Source organism: Thunnus maccoyii, chromosome 1 (genome assembly GCF_910596095.1).
Source record: "Thunnus maccoyii chromosome 1, fThuMac1.1, whole genome shotgun sequence".
NCBI lineage: Eukaryota > Metazoa > Chordata > Actinopteri > Scombriformes > Scombridae > Thunnus > Thunnus maccoyii.
Window position 1 is genome coordinate 18,390,141 of NC_056533.1, and position 13,353 is coordinate 18,403,493.

Below are 13,353 nucleotides of genomic sequence, written 5' to 3' on the forward strand. Positions count from 1 at the left end.
GTGGAACTGACAGACATACAACCCTGTATACATATCCACTAAAATGGCACAATTTTCATGCAGGACTATGTAATATTTTGGGTCCAGAAGTGTCCTAACCAGTGACAGAAATATAGAGAATCAGTATTATGTTCTTTTCTCCTTCATCTTTATTGAAGTAAAATCTCTTGTACCATACAACCATACACAAAGTACACATCATGGGGTGTATAGAAAAAAAAGTCAGCAGTTTCAGACCAGGATTAGCACATATAAAGATTCTATAATAATTTTCTCAGCGTTTAGATTTATAGAAAAATGAATGTACTGTTTGAAAACCAAGACGACTTAACTCATTAGTATTTTTGAATTTATTACATTTATGCACAAAAGTATCTTAGATCTGGGCATTATTCTAATCATTCCAGTTAATTCAATAGGGATCTGGGGCTTCCATTTCCACATTATACAAATTTTAAAACTGTGTGTATTTTTGCCTTCCATGATCTGCATGATCTCAAGCTCCATGCAGGTAGAAGGCAAATAGATGAAGGAAAACTACAAAACTTCCAGCCAAAGTCTGCGGTGCATCCTGGGAAATGAACTAACATGGGTACGTGAAGCCATGCAGGGCTTGCACGGCTCTCCATGACGGGAGATGAACCAAAATTAAACAAATCAACCCAGAAGGTAAAAGGCACACTTTTATCCAGGGTATAGCACGGCTTCACGGCGGTTTTGCGGACCGTGCATTGCGCTGACCAGATTCAACTGGTCGGTCGGTGGGTCGGACCCGGGGCTGCTACGATGTGTGTCCCCTGCTCCACGAAGCTCCGTCGGGGAAGTGAATCTTTGACCGGATGATGGACAGGAACTACCCGACCTCCAGCTTTGCGGACGCGCTGGCTCCACCAGCACAGACCGTAGCTTCTTGGGCCTATGACCGCAGCACAGCTAGTATCAAGCCAAGGTAAAAGATGAAGGAGAGGGCGGGTCACCTTCCGAAGGAAATTGCGGTGATGGAGGGCCTAGTTTTGCTCATGGAAAAAGTGCAGAGGCCCTTGTCGTCGAGGACACTGGAGAAATTAAGGGAATACAGAAATTCGGTGGGAGTTTTGTCAGAGGCTTTGACTTGTCAGTGTCTTCTTAGCTGTTTGTTAACTTACCGTCTCCCACCTTGCTAGTTTTCGCTAGCACACCGTCTCCTCAGCATGGCCATGGAGAGGGTTTGTACAATCTAAACACGAGAATTATTATTTATACATCTCCGTCATAAGTTGGCCATGCTAGGCACTTAACTGCTAAGTTAAAAACCAGCGCTTATCGCTCAGTTTTCCTGAGCCACAGATGCTCGCCGTGAGCCAAAACAACATAGGTAGCTAAGTTACCGACGCTAACGTGTCAGTTATGGCACTTCAATTAAGTTAGTGGTGCATAACTTAGCTATTAGTGTTGTTACCAACGAGCTAATATGCAACGTGTCGAGGTTTTGAAACATTTGTGCCATGATTTAAAACATTATATGATTATTTTAACTTAGCTACTACTTTACACTGTGCACAATAGATAGGTTGAGCTCACAAACTTGCCACAAGTTGTTAGCCTCTAGGTTATCTAACTTATTCAAAGCCAAGACTGTTATTATAGCATTGTCATCAATAATAACCATACTTAATGATTACAATGTAGTATTTGTTACAAATAGGTCATATTTTGCCAACAAGCAACACAAAAGAAGTAGTTGTTGTGAAGACTGAGCAACATGCTGTCATTCTTACAACCCTGTACAGCCATAAAGTATTTTCAATTAATTTGTCTTAGGCCTCCCTTTAATACAAATACAAAAGCTGGAGTAGGTTGAGCAGGATGTTGCACATAATTTGACTGATGAAACAGTTGCAGTATTGATTAAAAGGATTAATCAAGTAAAAATACAACCAATTTGGTGATTGTAGGCTCTGAAATGCAAAGATTAGCTCCTTGTGTCATATCACCATGACCAAAATATGTTGTGGTTTGTGACATTTGAGTAGACACAATTATTATTGTTTACAAACACGATGAGCTAATCAAAAAAGTGAATAGATTACTGTTTCATAGTTAAAAAAAAAAAATCATGGCTTGCAGCCCTACTTCTCTTGTCATCGCAAATGGGATTCCTCCCCTTCACATGATGACATTCCTCATCATGTACGAGGTGTTGCCGTCCAAACTGGAACATGCAACATTACATTTCACTGTGATAAAATATCAGGGAATGCAGCACCATTATTTTGATGGAATTTCACTCTAACAATTCGAAAGAAAATTGCTCCACTCACCAGTATATATGAGCGATTAAGTAACCGCAGGGACTATGTAAATACTTATTTGTCTTTTCTGAAAACAACCTTGTTATTGTAACTATTAGTTAAAATGATTGGCCTCGGTTATACTGTAACTTTGGCCCATGGTAATCAGATTTTGTGCTTCATAGTCAATCAACAGCAAGGAGTTTATGTAATAGCTGGTGTGTGTTGAAGGGATCTGAAAAGGAGGCAGATGACTCCTTTTCAGCTCTGTGTTCTCCACCCACAGATGTTTTAACTTCTGGCTAGAAGGGAACACTTTGGACTGGAGCAGGCTGGCCTGTATCTGATTACCTCTGACTTTACTCCTGTTTCCTAGGAATATACTGTCATCAGTTAGATATTAAAAATCAGCATTATCATTATTTGCTATTCACTTTTTGTATTTTTCTTTCTAAATTTTCCCATGCAGACACTATAACAGTACCTTATACCAAGTAGAGCCTAGTATTACCAGTGAATTATACAATTCACAAACCACTTTTACAGTTTTAACAGCCTGTCAGATTTTTACAAGTAACAACTATGAACAACAAACCAATATGCCATAGTCAAAGGTTTGCTGACACAAGGCTACCAGTTATCCCACTCATGTTCATGGTTTTCTGGTTTTTATTAGCATCATTGGGCGAACAGGTTATTCTTTTCTGGACAAACTGATATCTTGTTTTGAAAGGTGTCATTCATTCTTTTTTAATCAATGAATTACTTTTATGACTCACTTTCTTGTGTGCCAGGTCAATGCCAGTGTAAGTACTTGCAATACTAGAGAAATAACAAAAAAATGTTTTTGGACATTTGGTAATGTAGACTGTAACATTGTGCACATGCAGGGTTATTGATTTTGAGCTGCTATTGCATTTTGTGTAAATAGGGTGTGGCATACTGCAGGCAGTGAACGAGTTTGTCACTGAGTAGACAGCCAAGACATTACAGGATGAATACTTTAAAACAAACTTTCTGTGTGTCAAGAGAAGTCATTTGCTTGAGTCGTATCTAGTTGGGTGCTTCCCTGCTGTTTGTGAAGATGAGAGTTGTCATGTATGTTTTTGTGTGTTCATGTAGTCCCAGTTATGGTGCAGCACACCTTGATGCAGAGCTCCTCCAGCGGCAGAGCTACACTTCCACACACCAGCTGCCCACCTACACTACATCACACCTTCCTGCTGCAGCAGGTGAGTTATGAATGCTATACACGTTGCTTTAAAGGTCAAAATTTTACTATGTTATTCATTCCTAGTGGCATCTAGTCATGCAGATTATCTTCATTTTATGTGGTGAGGTTTGGGGATATTTGCCTATAGAGCTTGTGTCACAACTAAAAATGGGGGAGGTGAATGGACAAAATTACATTTGACCAACTCATTAGTAATGTGTCTTTCGCATCCTGGTTTCTCTGGATAATCCACAGACCTTACTGTGGACCGTTTTTTTAACTGCAACTGTTTCTCCATTAGACACTGACTCCAGATCTTGCTGGTGGTGCATGTCTTCCCTCTTCTCTCTCCCCTCTTTCCTTTTCACCTGTCCACTTTTAGAATAAAGGAAAACATGCGAAGCTACTGCAGGACTAGATACCACAAGGAGTAGATGAGAAATGTTTTTGTTGTGATTTGGGTAAACCAACCCTTTTAAAGGCTCTTGTCTCTCTCTGTTTTAACTGGCGCATGAGTTTCTGTTTGCATCATTGTGTCCAAAAAAAGTCATTAACATTGTCCGTTTTTGTGGTTATCCTCTTTTTCCTCTTTGGACTGCCAGGAGCACTTGACACAAGCAGTAATACTTCTGAGACCTCAATCATGAGCTTCCTGTCAGCCATGGAGTCGAGAAGCCTTCAGGCTGGTCCTGTTAGTGCCTCACTGCTTCCTCCTTTTAGACCTCCATCATGGCCTGCTGGTGAGAACTCATCCATTCCTTGATTGTGGAACATATTCACCAATACAGCTCAATCAAGAATCTTATCAACAACTGAAATTACGTTATACGAAGTGCAGAATACCATTGTGTACTAGATCTGGTGATTTATGAACAAATCGATATCAGGATAATTTTACGTATTACCTCTGATAGTAGATGGACTATACATTCTTTAAAAAACTGTCAAGGAACAGGAGACTGCGTTATGTGATCGGCTGAAAGATTGTTTAAATATTCTAAAGTACTGAAGCAATTAGCGCTTAGCGTAAAATTAAGTCAGTTGGTGATGTCAGTCTTTTGTCAATTGTGTATACAGGTTTTGCTAAATTTAGCTTGGATTATATCCCTTCATGTTACCTTCCCTGTCCTTATATTTTCTATTCTGTGCAATACAGGTACCAACTCCTCCACCACAGAGCTGTATTTGACTGGTGCCCTGCCTTCTACTGCCACTTTCCCCTCTCCTGCTGCTCTGTCATCTTATCAGCACACTGGTGCCTACCCTTCCAGGAGTTACTCTACCAACCCTTCCCTGGCTCTCCAGGACCCTGCCTTCAGCACTTCCACTAATGGCCTGTTCTCTCACCATGACCCCCTCCTCCATCTCAAATCAAGCCAGACTGTGCTTCCCACTGCCCTGGCCTTCAACCATCTCTCTGCCCCCGGTTTGGGCTCGGCTCTGCCTGTCCAGTCCTCCACATACCGCTCAGCCCAGGAGTCAGCCCCCCACCTCCTACAGCCACAGTTCAGCCTTCTACCATCTGCCCTGTCTGCTCCTCATAGTGCCCCGCAAACATATGGGGCCACAGTTTTCTCAGGCTCTATTGAGAGAGCACTTCAGCGCGAATGTAGTGTGATCAAACACCACCAGAGGCCTTCCAGCAGCCACACGGCCTCAGAGCAATTGCCCAATTCAGAGCACTCGTTACAGGGGTACTTTGGTTCTGGCAGTGAACCGGATGTGACCTACCAGCAGGACCCATCCCGTCAGACCTCTGCGTCCTGCAGCCCTTCCACAGGAGCAGATTCCTCTCAAGGGGTCAATGGTGCCCCACAACCCAAAACAGACTCAGTAACTCAAGCTTATTCGTCCACTTCAGTGCCGAAGGCTAAAGACTGCTCTTCCAAACTAGCTCCACACCCTGCTGGGGGCGAAGAGAGTCACAGCCACTCTCAGAACCTGACAGCAGGGTCTCCTGAGCGTTATTCCTCTCCAGGGCAGAAGCAGAACTCTGTGATTGCCAATCAGCAGTCAGTGCAACTGTCCAGCCTCATGTCCAGCAGTCTGTCTCAAACCTATATCACGCCCCATACCCAGTCACAGCCCTCCCATTCCACCTCAGACAAACTGTCCTCCCTTTACAAGACTCTGCCTTCCCTCTCCAGTCCATCTGGCAATGTGTCATCTGTGAGTCAGACTCTTGTTTACTCCTCCAGTCCTGGCCTGAGCCAGGAGCAGGAGGTCCAGTATGGAGCCCAAGTCCAGGGCTTGTGTCAGGGGAATCTCTCTGAGAGCTACCCCTCATCCCATTCTCAGGGTGCCCCAAATGTGATTTATACATCTCAGTCACAGGGGCAAGCTTCAGTGACTCAGTCTCAGAGCTATGCCACAGGACAATCCCTTAACCAATCCCTTAACTCCTCTTACCCACCCACATGTGTGCGGAGTCTGCCCACATCAAATTCTACACAGGACTACACCCTGATGCAGGGCTCAGTGGGAGGTAAAACACATGACACCTTGTCCCAACAGCAGACACAGTCCCATAAATATGTTTTGTCTGCACCATTGCCTACCTACTCTTCAACTGCTCAAGCCTTAGAAAATAACATCAGATCCTCAGTACAGGACATAAAGCCAACATATGGCAAACAGAAACTTGAAGAGCTTCCTATCCAGGACCTACAGGCTCTCCAACAGGCATCCATGGAGGCCTCTGCTGCAGATGGCACTATGGCTGCTCACAACAATGTCATCTATGTTGTTTCAAAAATGGATGACCACCACAAAACACAAAGCGTCATCAGAAGCAATTCACGTTCTGATGACCAGCTTATGGGACTTAGTCATACAAACACAGCACAGGTTAAGGATGAAGGGATGGGCTCTCTGAGCCAACAGCACACTCACCTAAGCAGTGCCAACGGTCAGGAAAATGCTAACACAAAAACTACAAACTCCAGTATTATATCTTCACATGTACTCCTGAGCTCAGAACAGCTCAAGCAGCACCCTCTTCAAATCAAATCTCCTGAACCACATCAACAAAACCACCAGAACCATAGTCAGTCCCAGAGTCAGACCCCAGCAGCCCACACCCAGTTTATCACCGTCCCTAGCACTCAGGTTCTCCTTGAACCCAACCAGATGATTCTGCTCCAACAGCCCCTTGTCCCCCATGGTCAAACTCCTTCAAAGTTGGTGTCAGTGCAAGGTATCCAACAAGGCCAAGGTTTGGGCCCCGTTCATGTCCAGTATCTTCACATGGATCGAGAACTGCTGGGTCCTGGTGTCAGTGAAACCCAGAGTCAGCAGGCCACAGTAGTGTCTGAACAGAGCTCAGGATGCCCTGATTCCTCAAAACACCACTACAGCCAGTCGGCAAATCAACAGTCAAATGATGCTAAGAACCACTTTGCTCTCAACTCTATTTGCTTCCCCGACTCTATGCTGCTTGCAGATGACAGAAACATTTTATCAAATGTTGATGACATCCTGGCTGCCACAGTAGCTGCCTGTGGCGTCACACCACAAGACTTTGTCAAAGCTACATCCTCTACTGAGGCTGAAATGGCAGTGATGGCAAGCCCCGTTGATTCTAAGGGTCACTTTCAGACTGTGGATATACGGCACATGTCACCTAGTTTCTCCACAGCACAACAGCCAATCATCACAAACACTAACTCGCACACAATGAGCATGACACTAAATGGAGCTCAGATTGCCACAGACTGTCAGGGACAGTCGGTTCACCACAACAACGGTTCTGATCTTGACACGAATGGAGATGGTGGGAGCTCTGAAAATGACTATCACTTAGCCGGACGGGTGTATGACCCCTCAGGCCTTCAGAACAGACACAAAGGGAATGCAAAGTGTATTAAAACAGAGGATGGTCTCATGGAATGCCCAGGCATTGAGGACTTTCCCAAAAAGAAGGTTCGCTCAAAGTCCTTGACCAAGTCAGGTGGTCCTGAGGAGGATAGTGGACAGGCAAAACCAGCCAAGCGCAGTGGGCAGGCAAAGCGGCAAAACTCCAGGGGTAGTGACGTCAGCTCACCATCTTCCTCACACGGTGGATATGATGGTTGTCCACAGCAGGAGAGAATCAGACAGAAGATCCGTGAAGTGGAAGAGAAACAACCAGAGGTCAAAACTGGTTTTATTGGCTCCTTCCTAGACTTTATCAAATCTGGCCCCAAACAACAGTATGCTCCAAGTCCTACACGGACTATAAGTCGCCCCAGAAAGCCCTGCACCTCATCCAAACCACAGCTGTGTACTTTGCCTGCTTTACCTCCCAAACTTCAAACTCTGCCAGGTTCTTTGATTCCCCAGGAGAGTCAAGTAGCAAGCTCTCAGCAGAAACGTCTGGATGAAGATCTGCAAAAGAACTTGGAGACGCTGCCATCATTCAGCTCGGATGAAGAGGAGAACACTGGGAAGAACCAGGCTCTGAGGAACAGCATCAGCTCAGCACTCTCTGCTCTGGATGAATCTTCAGATCGGAAGCCCAGAACAGGTAATAACACTGTACCTAAGAATAGCTTTGTCAATTTATTTTATCTATTGATTGTTTTTTTTGATTGTATGTATTTTATATAATGTTGTACTACTATATTCATAACCCTTCTGCAGATAACCAAATCCCTAGTCTGATGATAAAACCAGACCAACCTCCCACTGTGACACTCACTATCACCGAGACGTGTTTGCCACAGGTAGCCACTCCTGCACAGACAACAAACACCATATCAGGAGGAGCTGTGTTTGTGGCCAAAGAGGAGTCCAAAGAGACCCCACCAAGCCAGTTGGCTGTGCAGTTGATGAGTGTGGCCATCGAGGGACTGACTGACGAAGAGCTGTCAGACAGTGGAGGGGAGGGAATGTACCGGGAGAGAGACGAGTTTGTTGTGAGGAACGAGGACATCGAGACATTGAAGGTATAGCCTGGGAAAACGTAGACGGGAAGTGAATGCTTGTGAATGGAGATTTCAGTTCTCAGCAGAGTTTAATCTAAGTGGCTGAAATGGTGAAAAAGTTGTATGGATGAAGGTGCTTGGTAATACATGTTGAATGTGGCATGTAAGAATTAAATTATATTACCTTGTGGGAGTGAAGTGGACCTTATTTTAACAAACCTGCTCTGACCCTTTTCCTGTAAGGTGCCCTACTCAAAATTGTGAAAGGATAGTCATATGAGATCTTCTGTACACTCATCATTGAACATGTATTGCTGAATTTTCTTGTACTGCATATTTACTTAATACTGAGGCATGTTCTGCACTGTGTCATGTGTCCAGGTGACAATGAGATCCGGGAGTGAGCCTCCAGCCATCTGGAAAGTCCAGAAAGCTCTGCTGCAGAAATTTGTGCCTGAGCTGAGAGACGGAAAGCGAGTCTTCTCAGCCACTAACAGTGTAAGTAAAAGCAGACATGCCTATACCCATGTGCATTTGATCATTCAAATCATTTTTGTTTATTCTGCAATAGCTAACATTTTGTTTTCTTTGTATGTGTAGTATCTTGGATACTTTGGTGATGCCAAGACCATGTACCAGAGGGTATATGTGAAGTTTTTGGACACGGTTAACAAAAGGGAGTATGTACGAGTTTGTAGTCGGAAGCCACGCTGCAAGCCTATGAACTCGCTAAGGTACGCTAAGAGTATTGATTGATGTAGGTCAGTTATTTTTAATGAAAAACATGGCTCTTCAGTGATGTAACTCTTTGTTCTGCCACCCAGGGGTGTTCAGGTGAAAACTTTGCTGGGCTTGACAGCCGCCCCTTCGTCAGTCTCCCAAAACCAGAAACCTCGACCCAAACAAGCCAAGCCAAGGGCAGAGCCCCCTCCTAAGAAGAGGAGGAAATGGAAGGAGTTTTCACCTACTGCCTCAGGATCATCTGCAGAAGAAGGTGGTGAAGATGACGGTGAAGAAGCTTTTTGACTTTTTTGACATTAAATCTAGTTTGGAAGTTAATTTTCCATGAATGTTGCCTAAATCTTTTCCTACTCTGCTTCTTGATGCTCTCTTGATCTTAGAGTTAAACCCTCCAGTGCCATTTGCTTCACGGTTCCTCAACACGAGAACTATGAAGGAGACATTCAAGAGCTTTGTAGAACTGCTCATCAGCGTTGCTTTAGACGAAGATGTGATGACAGCACTTGAGAGGGCAAACGGTGAGTGAATTCACTTTTAACAGCTCTTAGTGTTTCTTAATAGGCGCAAATACTGAATAGAATGACATGAAAACAAAGGTGTTCATCAGATAGTCTGTTCCAGTTATGCCTGACTTGTTAACATGTATTGTTTCAGATGAGTTGCTGCTTCCACATATGAAAAGAGTGGATGGGATGATCACTGACAACAGGAAACGTTTGCTTCACAAACTGCACATTGGGCAGGTCTTAAAGGTGGGTTTGTCTTGTGTATTAATAGGTTGTTGTGAGTGCTCTGGAAAAGCATTAGAGGATTTTTTTTTTCAATGTGATAATTTAGAGTTTTCTATGATTCAAATGCCCCCGTTAAATGCTGATAACAAAAAAGTCCAAATTGTAAGTGGGGAAAGCCAATTTTGTTGTTGAGATTATTTCAATATTGAGTTAACACATTTTGTTGTCATTTTGTTTCATGGTCATTATTTCCTCTGTACTCTTCTCGATGTATGCACCCAAGTAACTCTCATGTTGTCTTCGACTTCAGACGGCCTTAGACAGTTTCCCAGAGATCTCAGTGGTCACTGAGCTGAAGAAAGATGGGGAAACCCCGGCCTTTAAAGTGCGACTCAGTGGGAAGGCCTACAATAAGAAGACCATGAAGCCCTACAAGATGCCTAACAAAGTACCACAGGTAAGACATGTTTTGGTAAAAAAAAAAAATTTGTTTTGTTATTTATTTAGTTTTCACTTGATGTCCATGGCCAGGTGTTAAAGGTCCAGTGTGTAGAATTAAGTGGCATCTAGTGGAACGGACTTGGCAGAAATGGAATATAATATTCAGAAGTAGGCTTTAATTAGTGTATAATCCCATGAAAATAAGAATAGTTGTTTTTGTTAGCTTAAAATGAGCCCTTTATATCTACTAAGGGAGCGGGTCCTTTACCATGGAGCCTGCCATGTTGCACTGCCATGTTTCTAAAGGAGCCAAGAACCGACAAACCAAACACTGGCTCTAGAGAGGACCTTTCGCATCTTTTGTGAGTTCCGTGGCCGCTGAAGGTTCCCCTACACACTTGGAAGAGGAGAGAGAGGGCTATACATTTGGTTGCAATCTGCAACCTCACTGCTAGATGCCACTAAGTCCGACACACTGATCCTTTTTAAAAAGACACCTTTAAAATAGAATGAAAGGACATATCCTTTAAACTTCATACACGTGACGCTATTAATATGCACAAAAATATGAAAGATCCACCAGTGAATAAAGCCACAGACAGCATCTAAAACGTGTACAAAACATCCTAATCCTATTCTTAAATACCTTTTTGATTTTATGTAGCATCAAAGATGTTCATACAATGTGCAATTAATATGTATTCAGTTTATTTTGCATTTTAGCACCACTTTAACTGTTCAAGGCTCCTCTGTGTGTTTGATGTCTGTCCAGCAGAGGGCACAGTGGCACCATTTGTGCTTCTCCCTCAATCCTTTTATACTATTGAACACATGTCGTTAAAAAGTGTTTTAAGACTTTGCTCTTTCCTTTTTCTAGGAGTATACAGTGGACCAGCAGAAAACTCAGTGGTTTTCTCTGTACCACTCTTTACAGCATTACAAGTACCACACATACCTCATGTGTAAGGATGAGGTGAGACATTGTACATTGTCAGAAATGTTTTTTTATTTTGGTTCAGCTGTATTGAGCTTTATAACTATAATAATGATAATCCTCCTGTTTGTGCCCTCCAGATAGCGTCTCTCCGGGTGCAGGCCGGGGACCTGGGGCAGGAGGAGACTGTACAGAAGTGTCTGCAGAATGGAGCTTGGGTAGAGGGTCTCTTTGATCGCTTTGGGGAGCTAATAAATCAAGTGCAGCAGGCCTGCGGATGATCCAGCCTTGACAGGCTCGGTTTTAAAACATCTGAGTCTAACACCTAAAACAAAAGGATGACCCCAGCATGAAATGGCAGCAAAGAAGGATGGAGTGAGGCTCTCCTTCCAGCCACAGAGAGATTTGATTCAGGGACCTGTCAGCTGACTTGAATGAGAGACTTTCAGGGGCTGTGGCCTAAAAAGCAGCAGAAGCAGGTGAACGGGGACAGCAGTCAAGTTTATAGTCTGCATCACTGCGTTTCAGCAGAAAGCAGTAACGTGATCAACAGAGGACAAGGACTTTGTTTATGGGAGCATTTTCCACATGAGGCTTCTCCTAGTCTGTGTAGGTTTTTGTAGTTACAAGCCCACTTTTAATGGGCCTTTTTCATAGATTTATATTGTTGTTTTTTTAAATAATTTTTTAGTTAAATGACAGATCATAACCAGAGAGCATGCACTAGATAGAAAGCAATCAGCATAGGAAGTAGAGCACAGCAAATCAAAATGCAGAAATCTGATTGCCTACGGATATAACAAGCTGTCATCAATCATTTGATAAGCGGGCTCAAATACAGAGAAGTTGATTTATTGTAAAAAATAAAAATAAAAAAAAATCTCTATATATTTTATATAAATATATATATAAATATATATATATATATATATATATATATATATATATATATATATATATATATATATATATATATATATATATATAACCGTAGTTATATACTGTTTGTAAAACATCCATTTTGTAATGGTGCACCAACTTATATATAATGTACATTTTGTATAAAAAACAGGGAGGTGGGAGTTGCAGCAATTCTCTTTAAAGGAGGAGTTTGGTAACTATATACTGTATCTATATTGTGGTTCAACTTTTGTGCTTCAAACACCCCCTTTGCTTATGAGATGCGATTGGATGGAGTCAGTGCAGTTCTAGTACTGCTTTTTATGAATTTTGTTAATCAAATATTACCTTAATTTGTAAAGCTAAATAAATAAAAGTTGTCTTTATACTCCTTTGCAAACATAGCCCACATTTTATGACAAATAGATCTATATTTTTCACAGAAGTAAATATTATGTTGTTCATTACAATTTCTAAGACACTTTTTCATTGTTTTCCAAAAAAACAGACTCTTTATACGTCATTTACCAATTTTATGCTATCAGAAAAGAATCTTGTTCTTTAAAGATGCAGTTTGTTAATAAAGTTTCGCATGTATTAGATGTTGGATTTTTGCTGTGTTTTCTCTGAAGGGTTTAACATCATGCACATTATCTGGGGAGTATGTGCAGTAGTAGCATTCAAGTTTTAAGTCACAAGTTTTCTTTTCAGATCTCACCTCATTTAGAGGAATAGTGAACAAATGAAAAATAATGTAGATTAGATTACTTTTATCAACAGCACTTAAATAACAGTTTCACAATTCAGCTCCCCTTGAAACCTCTCAGGAACAAAACTGTAAACATGACATCATCACCAGCAATATTTAACCAGACTCCAAGAACATGTGTACTTTATTAGTACTTAATTCCTTTATCATGAAGTTGCTGGATAGTACAGTGAAAATGCTACAACAGGTTATACTGACCACAAACTACATGTCAGTAAACTCAAGTGGCTTTACCAGGAAGATTGTGTTGGATTTTAGAAGTTACAGAGTGTGACTGTGTACCAAGGTTGTTTGGCACATAAGATTTGGTTCACCTGAACTAATGGAAATTTCCTTGGTGAGAGGAGCACCCAGGCTGTGTTGACCACTCCTAAGAGTTGGTACTTCATCCCAGATGTTTTGTCACAGACACCATAACACCTCCAAAAGCTTCATGAGTGAGTCCTTGCA

The 13,353-nt window shown here is 42.3% G+C and overlaps 1 protein-coding gene across 1 annotated transcript; it reads left to right on the forward strand.

Annotated features, from left to right (window-relative positions):
* The first annotated feature begins 148 nt into the window (after positions 1-148).
* Positions 149-11,781, forward strand: qser1 (glutamine and serine rich 1). Its single transcript, XM_042413054.1, has 13 exons — positions 149-949; positions 3,393-3,502; positions 4,086-4,223; positions 4,640-7,987; positions 8,104-8,408; positions 8,769-8,885; positions 8,988-9,121; positions 9,212-9,396; positions 9,509-9,646; positions 9,783-9,880; positions 10,170-10,316; positions 11,178-11,273; positions 11,375-11,781. Exons 1-13 carry the CDS (start codon positions 840-842, stop codon positions 11,513-11,515), a joined length of 5,067 nt encoding a protein of 1,688 aa, XP_042268988.1. The 5' UTR covers positions 149-839; the 3' UTR covers positions 11,516-11,781.
* The last annotated feature ends 1,572 nt before the right edge of the window (positions 11,782-13,353 follow it).